The sequence below is a fragment of the Chrysemys picta genome, chromosome 9 (assembly GCF_011386835.1).
Source record: "Chrysemys picta bellii isolate R12L10 chromosome 9, ASM1138683v2, whole genome shotgun sequence".
Lineage (NCBI taxonomy): Eukaryota > Metazoa > Chordata > Testudines > Emydidae > Chrysemys > Chrysemys picta.
In genome coordinates this window covers 104,054,419-104,068,588 of record NC_088799.1, presented here as the reverse complement: position 1 = coordinate 104,068,588, position 14,170 = coordinate 104,054,419, and the positions used below count along the sequence as shown (strand labels likewise).

Here is a 14,170-nt window from a genome sequence, read left to right as displayed (position 1 = left end):
CATCACTAATCCTGTACTCTTATCTATTTGGGGGTGTATGGTAATGTCTGTCACTGGTATCCAGAGGCTTGGGCAGTGAGCACACATATGGTATGGTTAGGCTGATAGGTACTAATGATGGCATGGGTCACAAACATCTCTGATATTGGGTGTAAATGCAACCTTCAAGCAACATAATGATCAGGATAAGTTAATCAGAAGCCCCTGCACTTAGGACAAAAGGGGCTGTGAACACACTCTGGAGTTTGAAGTGAGTGGGTGCAGGGGTTTTGCTGATTTGTGTGGGGAGTGAGGGAGAGAGAAAGCACACAGAAAGTGAGAACACACAGAACAGAAGGAGAAACAGAGGCAAAAAACAAGAAAGCCAAGCAGTAGCCTGTGAGCCCAGCGTGTCCCTGGGAGAAGCTAGAGAGCTTTTGGAACTACTGGCAAAAAGGCTTGGGGTTGTAAGCTAAGAAACCGTTCCTTTTGTTCTTGGTTCCTTCTGCATTTGGAGAAGCAGGACTCTACATTTCTTTAAGTAAACAAGATTGCATCAAAGAAAATATCAAATTCGCTCACTTTCTGCTTCCAACTGGAACATTTCCAAGGCCCAGAAATTTGAGTAGTGGCTCAGGTCAAAAAGGAGCAATATTTAGTATTTTCACATCTGTTGCCCTCTGCTGCACAGCCTCTAGCATTACAGTCCCTTGGCTATCATCTGAACTCGGTTTATAACTCCTGTCTTGTCTTGGTCCATGAAAAGCGTGTGTGCAAAAAGCAGGGCCATTCATGACAGAAAGGTGCAAGGAGAGCTATAAACCTAAAGCTGACAATGGAAAGAACATCCAGAAGAGACCATCCGATTAGGGTGACCAGATGTCCTGATTTTATAGGGACAGTCCCGATTTTTGGGTCTTTTTCTTGTATAGGCTCCTATTACCCCCCAGCCCCTGTCCCGATTTTTCACATTTGCTGTCTGGTCACCCTACATCCGATATACTGTCCCAGAAAATCAGTGATCCAATGCGTCATCCTGGACAACTTCTAACCCACAAAATAATATTGCTGGGAGCAGATGGGTTACCTCCATGTGCCAATAGCATTCTCTACCCCACCCCCACTACATACCTTGGGATTCAATCACCACGACCTGATATGGGCTAATATCTCTACTAATTGTCTCAACTTTTCAAAACTGTCGCACAGATTATTCCATGTTGTTCCAATATATACACACAGTTGTTCCATCCTACACGCACACATGTTTATGCAAGTGAGCATATACAAACACACATGCCTCTCTTTCCCTGTACCATTTCATTCCAAATCAGATCTAATACTGTTCATCTTAATGTCTTACACAAATTCTCTGCAAGCGCTTTGCCACTTAGATCTCACTGGGACCTAAGAAGCCTCATTTCACTGGTTCTAGTTTTTCTTTTTAAGTTGTGCCAAGGATAGATGGATGTAGGGCTCCTGCACTTCCTAAATTCCCCTACATCTCGATTCTGGGTGACATGTTCCAGTTTGGTGAACCCAGGATCAGTATTACGCATGGAACACCAATCTGAAGGGATGCAGGATTGAAGGGACTGGTGAAATGCATAGCTGTTGAAACACCCATCAGGTGAAAAGAAGAACAGGAGGACTTGTGGCACCTTAGAGACTAACAAATTTGTTAGTCTCTAAGGTGCCACAAGTCCTCCTGTTCTTCTTTTTGCGGATACAGACTAACACGGCTGCTACTCTGAAACCCATCAGGTGGTAATTAGCAAGCTGGCCAGATTTGAACCAATGACAAGAGTTCTTGCATTGGTGAAAGACTTTGAATACCATCATTAGCAATAACCACAAGCACTCAGTCTCATTCCTATGTCATGCTGACATGTGCTGTTGTATTAACTGAGTTGGGGTAAAGGGGCCAAAGTGTTAACATAACCCAGTCACTGCCCAACTTTAAATGGTGTAAAACAAGGGCCAGGGTGTGGTAAACAGCCTGCTTAGTACCATGGCAAACACCTCATTACAAATCTTTTTAACATATTAAAGATACAGATATGGAAAAACAATAAAGAGTTTGAAATGTAAAGTATTAAATAAGGCTTTAATTTTAACATCTCTTCATAGGTGCTGGAACTGGGGGTGCTGCTGTGCCCCCTGGCTTGAAGTGGATTCCATTCCCCCCATGTGTCGCCTGGCACCATGTTACTAACTTACCCAGCCTGTCCAACTGGGTTTGGTACCTGCAGTTCCCTCCCGCCCCTCAGGAGTCTGTGACCAGTGGCATAGGGTGACCCAGATGGCTGTCTTAAAATAGAATATTATTTCTCTTAACAGAAGGAACAAAGCAATTAGAGGAAAGGAATTTATAACAACATGGTCCACACATGTCTATCTCACCTAAAGTCTTGCCATCCCCTGATGATAGCCTGGGTAGCCCCAGCTTCTTCAGCCACTGCGCCCAGTGTCTGTGTCGGTCTGGTTTCCCTAATCAGATCCCCAATGTCTAGGAAGAGCAAGATAAACAAGATAAAGCAATTATAATAATACTGGTGGGCTTCTTTTGGCCTTATCATTTCCAAATGTAACAAATGTGGAAGTCTCTACAGGGTGTCTCAGTCCAATATAGGCCATCATAGGTAGGGATCTTGGTCCCATTGGGGTGTATGCATCATTGCTGGAATTAGGGGTGTGGCGGTGCTGCTGCATACCCTGGCGTGAAGTGGTTTCCATAATATACAGGGTTTACAGTTTGGTTCAATGACTCTCAGACCCCCCGCTGTACACATTGTCCCAGCACCGCTACATGTATGTGGGGTCTCTAGTCTCATAAAGGGTGAAGGTGGTCTTGATCCCATATACGGTGTATGTGGGCAGGGCTGGCTCCAGCGTTTTTGCCGCCCCAAGTAGAAAAAAAAAAAAAAAGCTGCAATCGTCACTCTACTGCCGCCGCTTCATTCTTTGGCGGCAAGTCCTACCCTCCATGAGGGACCTGCCGCCGAAGAGCCGGACATGCCGCCCCCTTCCATGGGCCGCCCCAGGCACCTGCTTGCTGCGCTGGTGCTGGCCCTGTATGTGGCGTTATTATGGGGTTGTCAGCCCGGACACCCTTATGTGGGGGTCTCGGGACTATATGGGGTGTATGAAGGGCCAGATTAACACAGGGACTTTAGGGGCTGCAGCCCAGGGCCCCGGGCTAAGGGGGGCCTCAGCTCAACAGGGCTCAGGCAGGCTGCCTGCATGCCGTGGCCCCACACCGCTCCCGGAAGCGGCCAGCTGTTGGCACGTCTCTGCACCCCCAGCTGCGGGGGCAGCACTTGTGGGTGCAGGTAGCGCATGGAGACATGCTGCCCCCTCGCTCCAGGGGTGCGCAGAGACGCCAGCAGCTGGCCGCTTCTGGGAGCAGTGTGGGGCTATGGCAGGCAGAAAGCCTGCCTGAGCCCTGCTGCACTGCCAGTGGTAAGCACCTCCCAGACGGAGCCTGCACCTTGCACCCCCTCCTGCATCCCAACCCTGTGCCCCAGGTCAGAATCCCCTCCTGCACCCAAACTCCCTCCCAGAAATAAACTAATATAACAGCTGTTCTAAGGTAAGAAGTAGTCTATTTTGAATTAACTTCACTATATTCTACATTTTAAGACTGAAATGTAACCACAGAACGGCTTGATGTTAATTAAAAGGCAAGTTTAGTATAGCGTTAATAGCCACAATGCCATAATTGTGATGTTGTTTTAAATTAAAAAAAATATTTGTATACAGGGGTCCCACAAAATCTAATAGCCCCAGGCCCACAGGAGAGTTAATACGAGGGCTTTAAGGTGCCACCAGACTCCTTGTTGTTTTTGTAGATACAGATTAACACGCTGCCCCCGATACTTAAACCCGCCCTGAGTGTATGAGGGATCTGCATGGAGGTCTCAGTCCTAGATGAGTTTGTGTTGGGGTCTGGGGCCCATAGGGTGTGTGTGAGGGATCTGCATGGTGGGGCTCAGCCCTGTGGGGGGGTCTGTGGGGTCTGGGGCCCATAGGGTGTGTGTGAGGGATCTGCATGGTGGGGCTCAGCCCTGTGGGGGTCTGTGGGGGTCTGGGGCCCATAGGGTGTGTGTGAGGGATCTGCATGGTGGGTCTCAGCCCTGTATGGGTCTGTGGCCCATATGGGGTGTGTGAGGGATCTGCATGGTGGGTCTGAGCCCTGTATGGGTCTGTGGGGGTCTGGGGCCCATAGGGGTGTGTGAGGGATATGCATGGTGGGTCTCAGCCCTGTATGGGTCTGGGGCCCATATGGGGTGTGTGAGGGATCTGCATGTTGGGGCTCAGCCCTGTGGGGGTCTGTGGCCCATAGGGGTGTGTGAGGGATCTGCATGGTGGGGCTCAGCCCTGTGGGGGTCTGTGGCCCATAGGGTGTGTGTGAGGGATATGCATGGTGGGTCTCAGCCCTGTATGGGTCTGGGGCCCATATGGGGTGTGTGAGGGATCTGCATGTTGGGGCTCAGCCCTGTGGGGGTCTGTGGCCCATAGGGGTGTGTGAGGGATCTGCATGGTGGGGCTCAGCCCTGTGGGGTCTGGGGCCCATATGGGGTGTGTGAGGGATCTGCATGGTGGGGCTCAGCCCTGTGGGGTCTGGGGCCCATATGGGGTGTGTGAGGGATCTGCATGGTGGGGCTCAGCCCTGTGGGGGTCTGTGGGGGTCTGTGGCCCATAGGGGGTGTGTGAGGGATCTGCATGGTGGGTCTCAGCCCTGTATGGGTCTGTGGGGTCTGGGGCCCATAGGGTGTGTGTGAGGGATCTGCATGGTGGGTCTGAGCCCTGTATGGGTCTGTGGGGTCTGGGGCCCATAGGGGTGTGTGAGGGATCTGCATGGTGGGTCTGAGCCCTGTATGGGTCTGTGGGGTCTGGGTCCCATAGGGGGTGTGTGAGGGATCTGCATGGTGGGTCTGAGCCCTGTATGGGTCTGTGGGGTCTGGGGCCCATAGGGGTGTGTGAGGGATCTGCATGGTGGGTCTGAGCCCTGTATGGGTCTGTGGGGTCTGGGGCCCATAGGGGGTGTGTGAGGGATCTGCATGGTGGGTCTCAGCCCTGTATGGGTCTGTGGCCCATATGGGGTGTGTGAGGGATCTGCATGGTGGGGCTCAGCCCTGTGGGGGTCTGTGGGGTCTGTGGCCCATAGGGGTGTGTGAGGGATCTGCATGGTGGGGCTCAGCCCTGTGGGGGTCTGTGGGGTCTGGGGCCCATATGGGGGGTGTGAGGGATCTGCATGGTGGGTCTCAGCCCTGTATGGGTCTGTGGGGGTCTGGGGCCCATGGGGGTGTGTGAGTGATCTGCCTGGTGGGGGCCCGGCCCAGGCGGGTTACACGCTACTCAGGTGCCAGGGTTAGTGCGGCGTGTGACCGTCCCGTCAGCGGGGCCCGGAACCCCGGACCCTGTATGCCGCTGCCGCCGCTCGCGTGGCGGGCTAGGTCGGGGTCGGGCACCCCGCGTTCAGGGGCCGCGGGCCGGCCCCGGGACCTGGCTCGCTGGGCCCGGCCGTTGCCCGAGCCGCGGGGCGGCGCTGCGCGGCGCTGGGGCCGGCGGTGAGACTTGCCCATGCTGGTTCCGGGGCCGGGACACGCGCGCCCCGGACCCTGGATCCGCCCCTGGCTTATGCCGGCGGCGGGCGGGGCGGGAAGGGGCGTGCGCGTTCCGGGGCCGCTACGTATTGCGGCGCGGCCGGGCCGGGCTCGCTCGCTCCATCATGGCGGACGCGGCGGTGGCCGATACCCGGCGCCTCAACTCGAAGCCGCAGGACCTGACGGACGCGTACGGGCCGCCCAGCAACTTCCTGGAGATCGACATCTTCAACCCGCAGACCGTGGGCGTGGGCCGGGCGCGCTACACCAGCTACGAGCTCCGCATGCGGGTGAGGGGCCGGGCCGGGGGCCGGGCGTTACAGCGGCTGCGAGCTCCGCGTGAGGGGCCGGGGGCCGGGCCGGGCCGGGCGTTACAGCGGCTGCGAGCTCGGCGTGAGGGGCCGGGCCGGGCGTTATAGCGGCTGCGAGCTCGGCGTGAGGGGCCGGGCCGGGCGTTACAGCGGCTGCGAGCTCGGCGTGAGGGGCCGGGCCGGGCGTTATAGCGGCTGCGAGCTCGGCGTGAGGGGCCGGGCCGGGCGTTACAGCGGCTGCGAGCTCCGCATGCGGGCCGGGCGTTACAGCGGCTGCGAGCTCCGCATGCGGGCCGGGCGTTACAGCGGCTGCGAGCTCCGCATGCGGGCCGGGCGTTACAGCGGCTGCGAGCTCCGCATGCGGGCCGGGCGTTACAGCGGCTGCGAGCTCCGCATGCGGGCCGGGCGTTACAGCGGCTGCGAGCTCCGCATGCGGGCCGGGCGTTACAGCGGCTGCGAGCTCCGCATGCGGGTGAGGGGCCGGGCCGGGCGTTACAGCGGCTGCGAGCTCCGCATGCGGGTGAGGGGCCGGGCCGGGCGTTACAGCGGCTGCGAGCTCCGCATGCGGGTGAGGGGCCGGGCCGGGCGTTACAGCGGCTGCGAGCTCCGCATGCGGGTGAGGGGCCGGGCCGGGCGTTACAGCGGCTGCGAGCTCCGCATGCGGGTGAGGGGCCGGGCGTTACAGCGGCTGCGAGCTCCGCATGCGGATGATGGGCTGAGGGTGGTGGGAGCCGGGGACTCCTGCTCAGGCTCCCAGGCGGTGGCGCCCGCCCCACTAGGGCCCCGGGCGTCTCCTGCTGTTGCCCAGGCTCGCTGGGTGCCGCGCTGAGGCACTGCCTGGCCTGGAGCCCCCGCTGCTCACAGCTGGGGGGCCGGGCAGGTGCCGGGCTGCTGAGAGCAGACAGAGGCGAACTGGCTCCTGCAGCTGCCCCTGCCTTCCTGGGCTTGCATCAAACTGCTGCCCTGGGCAGCCTGGAGCGGACACCAATGGCTGGGGGAGAGGCGGGGCGGGCCGCTTATCTGGGTGTGTGGCTGCAGGCAGAGTGACAGATCACAGCATGTGCCCTTTGTCCCCCCACTGCCCTGCGGGGTAGGGCCTGCCACCCTCTGTATGTCTCTGGGGACTGCCGAGCACACTGGAGGTGCTGCTGTGTTATAAACCAGTGTTTCTCAGCCAGCGGTCGGGGCCGCGAGCAGGTATCAGGTGGCCCTCGAAGCAGGGCTGGCGTTAGACTCACGGGGGCCCAGGGCAGAAAGCCAAAGCCCCAGGGCCCTGAGCGCTGCTACCTGGGACTGAAGCCAAAGCCTGAGCAACTGAACTTTGCGGGGGTGCTGTGGCGTGGGGGCCCAGGCAATTGCCCTGCTTGCTACCCCCTAACGCCGGCCCTGGCAGAAACCAGTTGTGGCACAAGTGGGCTGTGGAGTTTTTATAGCATGTGCTGGGGGGGGGGGGAAAGGGGGGAGGTGTCATACAAGGATCCCGCAAAGGGTCCCTTGACCTCCTTTCAGCAGCCTTTGAGATGACCAAGGTAGCCTCTCATTTTCCAACTGCAGACTGTAAAGGGAATGCTGTTTGGAGTTGGGACTACAAGGTTTTCTGCTTCCTTTCTAAAATAGTCCCCTGCAGAAGGTTCTAGTGAGTGAGGCCCTTGAATAACACTGGTCTATGAATCCCCTGTACTTCACACAGAGCCCACAGGGGCATGTCTGCACTGGGAGACTGGCTGGGTAGACAGGCTCATACCTGTCAAGCTCAAGCTGGCGGCAGTGTGGACATTCCAGCTCAGGCAGCAACTCAAGCCCACCTGACCCCCGGCTCGGAGTGTGGTCGGTGCGGATTCGGAACCCCTGTTCTTTACGTGCTCACTCAAGCCCTGCTAGCCCAAGTCTGTCTGCCTGGGCAGGATGCTTGCTCCCAGCAGCAATGTAGACGGACCCACAGAGGCCTGGGTCATTTCACTCTGTTTTGTTGGGTCGCATGGACCTGTGTCTCTCAAGCACATCTGGCTGCATGTTGATCTATGGGAAAAGGACTCAAGGTCAGAGTATGTCTACAGCCAGTCCTGTCCAGGGAAACAGGCTTTATCTTGTTGGCATGGCTCTTTTCTGACTTGAGCGTAGTGATAGAGGTGTAGGATCTCACCACATCCTTGCCTCTGACATCTGCAACCCTGTAGAACTCCAGTCTGATCTCAGAAGGGTTGACCAAGGCCCCTGGAATTACCGAACTCTGAGAGGGATACACCTACCATATCTAACAGAGGATTCCTGTCCAGTGCTGCAGAGAAGGTGGTAAATCCCAACATGTCTGCTGGATCTCAAGAGGCCACTACATCCCACGAACCTGGTGCAGTCTCGTTCTCTATATGTGAACAAGAATGGTGGTGGTCAAACTTCAGGTCCTGCTTAGATCCAAAGTCAGTGGTTTTATGCACTCAGTCCCTCTTAGCTGTATTCTGCTGGCACCAATGAGTCCAAGTGCAGCCACTTTGTGCCCCTCCTTAGTGCTGGAATGCCTCTTTATGTAAGTAGAGTACACTTGCCTCTTGCGCACTGCTCAGAAACCAAGACAGGTGCTCTGTTGTGTCTCCAGGGGCATTCGCTCCAATTGGGGCAGAGAGAACATAACAGTATTTACGGGAGGGGGACTTTTGTTGTGTCTTGGCTAGCTGCTAGTTAACAGCCTTCCTAGGTAACTGGGTGCTGAATGGCTTTTGTGTTTTGGTTGCCAATCTAATTACCTACCAATTATAGACAAACTCTAGTCATAGGCCTGGTCCCCACTAACCCCCCACTTCGGACTAAGGTATGCAAATTCAACGTAGCTGAATTCGAAGTACCTTAGTCCGAATTTACCGCGGGTCCAGACGCGGCAGGGAGGCTCCCCCGTCGATGCCGCGTACTCCTCTCGCCGAGCTGGAGTACCGGCGTCGACGGCGAGCACTTCCGGGATCGATTCCAGAACATCGATTGCTTACCGCCGGACCCTCCGGTAAGTGAAGACGTACCCCTAAACATGGATATGCTTATACAAACAAGTAGTGCAACCATGCAGGTTGTGCAGTACAGCCTGCATAATCAGTATGGCTGAGCACTCCTTGTGTACTCAACATCCCTTTGCATGGTCTTGCCTTAGGCGGTGAGCTCTTCGGGGCAGGGTGTCCTTGTAAGGTGCCATGCATCGCCATGGTCCCATGAGTAATTGGTTAGACTGAGAAATTACTCCCCTCTCCTGTGAGATTATGTATGTTGTGCTTGTGCTCTGTGTGGTAGGTGCTTTCCAAACCATGAAAGAGACAATCCCTGCCCCTTAAAGGATACAGTCTTTCCTCATTAGCTAATTTTACTGTCCTCCTCACACCTCACATGACTGATTTTCCATCTGAGGATTGGATGTTGATACTCCGCACTCCCACAAAAACTGTCATTGTTGGTTCTTCAGTCAGGCAGAGGTGGCTGCTAGAGAACAGTAGGAAACTATCTTGCGTTTCTCTGCAGTTCTAGTCCCTGCTGGCACCATACAGCTGAACTGCCTAAAAGCTGATCAGAGGCTTTAGTAAGAGGTGTTTAAATGTAGCCGCAATAGGTTTAACATGAGGGTGTCTGGTCACTAAAAAGCTCATCCAAGAGCTTTTGTTAGCTCCCCTTCTCCCCCACCCTGTGTTAGCTCCCCTTCTCCCCCCCCCCCAAAGTTCTGTAATTTCTCCCGGGGGGTCAGCATTGGGAAGGTGGAGTTAACATAATCACCAGGTGAGAGATCAGGCTTCAGAGTTAATGCAGCTTTGGGAAAATGCCTACAAGCTCCTGGCTAGATCCAAGCTACATAGCTAGATATGCAAAAGCCTTTCCTGGCAACGGGGAGGGTTGCTACTGCTGTTTGGAGATCTTAAAGCAAGGTCTCAGCCTGTTGCTTGGATGTAGTCAGGGATTAACCTCCTTCCTCAACCTCTTCAAAAAGGTCCTAAGGTCTGCGGTGAGGTCTCTGGCAGTGCAGCTCCCTCTGTAATGCTGTTTGGAATTCATAAGGGTGAACATCTGAAAGGGCTGAGGCCTAGATTCTTCTTGAAGTTACAAATAGCACATGTGAAATGGAAGCATAGGCACCATCAGTGCACCCAAAAGGGAGACCATGCATCTGAAAGCATAACTCATGGAGTGTGAAGGACACCTGGGTGAACAGTTCACTCTTCTCTGCCCAGAGGAGTCTGCAAAACGCCTGCTTCTGTCTGAAAAACCACAGGGAGGCTTGCAAATACTTTCCTGTATTGCAGCATTATATGCACTTTTTACTGACCTCTAATGCCTATAGTGTCTAGAGGTTTCAGGCCTCTGAATGCAGCTCTGCAGACTTCAGTAGGAAGCAGTAAAGTCAGCCTGGTTTCTACAGCAATCTGCAAATTAACAACCTCTCCTTCCTTGCAGACAAACCTCCCTATCTTCAAACTGAAAGAGTCTTGTGTGAGGAGGCGATACAGTGACTTTGAATGGCTGAAGAGTGAGCTGGAGCGAGACAGTAAGGTGAGGGCCTCTGCACACAGACCTGTTCCTGTTACCGTTACGCCAATCCTGCTCCTGTATAGCCAGGTTTTAACCAGCTTGGGCTGTGAGAACAGTCTTTGCAGGTCTGCAGGAGAGGCTGCTGTGGGCGGCTATCCTAGGAAATGAGAGGAGCTTCCAGGATTGACAGCCTTGCTCTCCCAGCGAGCTAGTGAAGGGTGTAGGAGCACAGCCTGTGGGCCAGAGGGGATCACTGTGAAAGAGTGACCACTTGAGGGGCCTATCCATTCCTACTCCTCTGCTCGCTCACACTGGTGTGTTTTTAGATTGTAGTGCCACCGCTGCCTGGAAAAGCCTTGAAACGACAGCTTCCATTTCGAGGAGATGAGGGGATCTTCGAGGAGTCTTTCATTGAGGAGAGGAGGCAGGGACTAGAACAGTTTATTAACAAGTAAGCTTCATGTCCTGGGCTTGCCCTGTACTTCATATGCTGGTTAATGGCCCTAGGAACAGGGATGGGGATGGGGCAGTCGCAGTGTCAGTTCTGGAGTCTTGTTCCACTGCCGCCGCCCCCCCCCCCCCCCACCACCACCACACACACCCCTACCTAGAGTCTCTCACTTCAGCCACCATCATTCTGACCGGATAGTCAAGCTCTGAAAGAAGTCCTTTGTAAAGGGAGCACTGATGCACAACACAACGTTCCCTTCTCCTCTAGGGGCTCAGTGCAATGCCTCTGCAGCACTGTTGTCCCGAGGGAGCGATTGTTTAGATACTTTTCTGCACTTCAGTGTGGCACCAAAGCATGTAAAATTCTGGGGCTGCCATCTTCCTCTTGTGCTAGTCTGGTGTCGTGAGGCTGCAGAGCTGACCATCACTGCTGTTGTCACGAGCAATTCTGTCCTCCTAGAGCTGATTGTCTGGGAGTGAGGAGATGAGTTATGCACCTGCCCCTCTGTCCTTAGCAGAGCTGATCAGGTGCATTGTCCATGTGTATAGAATCTGACTCTGACAACATGTGTAAGTGCTGCAGCTTCTCTCTTCCTCTGCCCCTAATGACAGTGGAATTGACTGTTCACTCTACATGGCTCTGAGGCCCAGGTGTTTGCCTTTATTCTCATAAGATGGGGCTCCAGCCGGTGCATGCATGCTAACCTCTGCTCCTCCCTGTTCCCTGGCAGAATCGCTGGACACCCGCTGGCACAGAACGAGCGCTGCTTACACATGTTCCTGCAAGAGGAAACTATAGATAGGAATTACGTCCCAGGCAAAGTCCGCCAGTAGGAGATCCCGATGCTCCGTCTTCCTCCATTCCACCCACCCTCCTGCAGAAATGACATTTATTTTTACACTAAATCTGTCTTTCCCGAACCAGCTTTTCCTCTCTGAACCTTCCCGTTTGTCCAGTATTTTTCTTTTTTGTATCTGGCAGCAATGTTGTGTTCAGATGAGCTTTGATATCTGCCAAAGGGTGTGAAGATTTAAGCCATGAATCTGCTGTTGTGCACCCGGTGGCAGGAGTGAGTAAGTGTGAGGGTGGGGCATGAACTGTCTTAGGGCATTATGACAATGTGACTGGGCTGCCCCTTCCCTGTGAAAAGGGGTACAAGATGTCCTTCCAGCCTCGTCCTTCACGCCCCCTGTCCATGCGGCCTCAAGCATTGTAAAGAACACCAGAGCAGAACAGTGATTGTCATATAGGTCAGTGACTGCAGCAAGTTTTAGGATGTTAGTAGGGTTTAACCAAAAACTGAGCAAGCAGGTACCAGGTAGGATGTCCAGTCCCTTCCTTATCCCCACGATAAATCCCCTTCCACCCTGCATGAGACCTTCGCCCTGTGCCGTCTGCAAGTGCTGAGACCCAAGATTCCACTCTGACCCATCTCCAGATCTCCTGCATTACAGGCCTGCTCAGCATAGCAGCGTTTATCCCTCTCCTCTCTAACATGCTGCTGGCAGCTTTGGGGTGTTTGTGCTGTCGGCGAGTTCTCTAGGTGCTCTGAGAGTGCAGTCTGGTGGAGTTGGGCCTGGGCTGCCCAGGCAGCAGAGCAGGGACAGCTGATGAGTTCAGAAAATGCCACAGCTTGCTCTTGACTGGCATGCTGCAGAGGGTGTCAGTAGAGTTGCATTGGCCTTGTCTCTCCAAAGACTTGGCTCCCATCCCTGTACCTGGAGAGAAAGGTCCTGCCCATCACTGAGAAGAGAGAATGGGAGGGGGGAGTAGGGCACAGTCACTCCCAGACTGCATAGTGCTGAGTGGCAGAAGCATTCCAGTCACCTAAGTCTGGAGGCAGGAGATTTGTGATCAGTAATCTGCACTGGAAGTGTCCCTTTAGAATGGCAGCACAAGTATCTGCCATCCTCAGCCCTTCGTTTTCACTCCTCCCTTGTCCCCCAGGGTGGCTTTGCAGGCCAGGCATGCTTTTGTATAGGGGAGAAAAGACATGGGAACTAGTCAAGTAGCTACTCTTTAAAAGAATTTTCCTTTGGTGAGAGGGTGCAATGGGCTGTGCACTGCTGATGCACCACAAATACACATTCCCTTGGAGTAACTGTAAAAGATGAAGTTGAGCACTTTGCTCAGGGGTTCCCCAAAAGTCAGGCCCAGGATTACCATTTGCTTTGTAGTGTCGCTAAGGACTTAGCAGAAGAGGTAAACTCTGGGCAGAGTGCGCTAGGTCAAGAAGCAGTGAGTGTCTTGGTTCTAGAGGGAGGCAGCTCCTAACTTCTGAGTTGTTTCTGTGCAGTAACCTGACTTCTTTCTGTCTTCACAAAGAAATGGGATGACTAGGCTCCCCACTGTATCCACAAAGATTCCTGCCAAACCTATCCACCAGGGCATCCACTATTCTTCCTGTTTGTGGTTTTTTTCCAGTGAGGAACTTCAGTGTCTCAGGGTGGAATGGGTAAAGCTGGAAAAACCCAAATGAAGAGTAAGTCACTGAAGCAGCCTGGAGAGAGCTGCTCCTGGGAGTGACATGGATTGAGGAGTGGCTGATGTAAAATGTGCATGAAATATAATCCTGGCACTGGATTCAGAGCCAGCTTGAAAGGTGGATCTTTGACTTGTCATGCAAACAAGGAGAGGGCTCCAGAAGGAGATTGGAGTCTCTAGGTCTGCTCCTTTCCTCTCCGAACTCTGCAAAGAAGCACTCTGCACTGACCAGTTACTCTGCTTTTTGGATTGAAGTGGCATATATGGTCCTGCCTTGCTAACTTTCTGTTGTTCGAAGCAATCTGCTGCCTTTTTGATCTATATTAGTCACTTTTTAAAAACTCCCTTCATGCACAAGTGCTGAGCGATTGAAGGCTGTTTCTGCTGTGTATATATCTTGATGTGGGGCTTTAATTCACAAACTGTCTTTATGCTGCTGTCTGATAATGTAATGTCCAAGTTCTGTTCATATTAAACCACTGTGAAGCCAATATGTCTGCATGTTGTGACGCTTGAAAAAATGAGGGGTTCTTCTAAATCTGTTACGTGATGCTTGTAAAAATGGAAACTAATAGCACTAGTTGGAGCTGCAGTCATAGTCCTGGCAGGCTCGGTGGGCTGTAGGTCCCCCAGTAGTCTAGCCAGTGCACCTTAGTCACAAGCTCCGGCAGCACCACTGTACTCCAGTTGGGTGAATATCAGCTGTTATGCTGAACAGTATATTTTGCAGTTGCTGCTAAGGAATTGGTTGGAAACGAAGTCCTCACATGAAGCTTTTGTCCATAACAATGAATTGAGCATAAGGCTCTAAAGGTGAAAAGATCTTGTATTAACCTGAG

At 53.7% G+C, this 14,170-nt stretch overlaps 1 protein-coding gene across 2 annotated transcripts; it reads left to right on the top strand.

Annotated features, from left to right (window-relative positions):
- Positions 1 to 5,652: 5,652 nt before the first annotated feature.
- Positions 5,653 to 13,822, top strand: SNX12 (sorting nexin 12). 2 transcript variants are annotated; one of them, XM_005286028.4, is made up of 4 exons: positions 5,653 to 5,878; positions 10,322 to 10,417; positions 10,723 to 10,847; positions 11,578 to 13,822. In XM_005286028.4, exons 1-4 carry the CDS (start codon positions 5,714 to 5,716, stop codon positions 11,678 to 11,680), a joined length of 489 nt encoding a protein of 162 aa, XP_005286085.1. In that variant the 5' UTR covers positions 5,653 to 5,713; the 3' UTR covers positions 11,681 to 13,822. The 2 variants fall into 2 exon arrangements, with proteins under 2 accessions (XP_005286085.1, XP_065413470.1); XM_065557398.1 differs by lacking the exon at positions 5,653 to 5,878 and adding an exon at positions 6,406 to 6,563.
- Positions 13,823 to 14,170: the final 348 nt, after the last annotated feature.

Excerpts from the sequence above, each read along its gene's own strand:
- SNX12 (XM_005286028.4), top strand. The coding sequence starts at position 5,714 with ATGGCGGACGCGGCGGTGGCCGATACCCGGCGCCTCAACTCGAAGCCG. Across the intron at positions 10,418-10,722 it reads AGCTGGAGCGAGACAGTAAG|ATTGTAGTGCCACCGCTGCC; the intron begins GTGAGGGCCTCT and ends GTGTGTTTTTAG. Across the intron at positions 10,848-11,577 it reads CTAGAACAGTTTATTAACAA|AATCGCTGGACACCCGCTGG; the intron begins GTAAGCTTCATG and ends GTTCCCTGGCAG.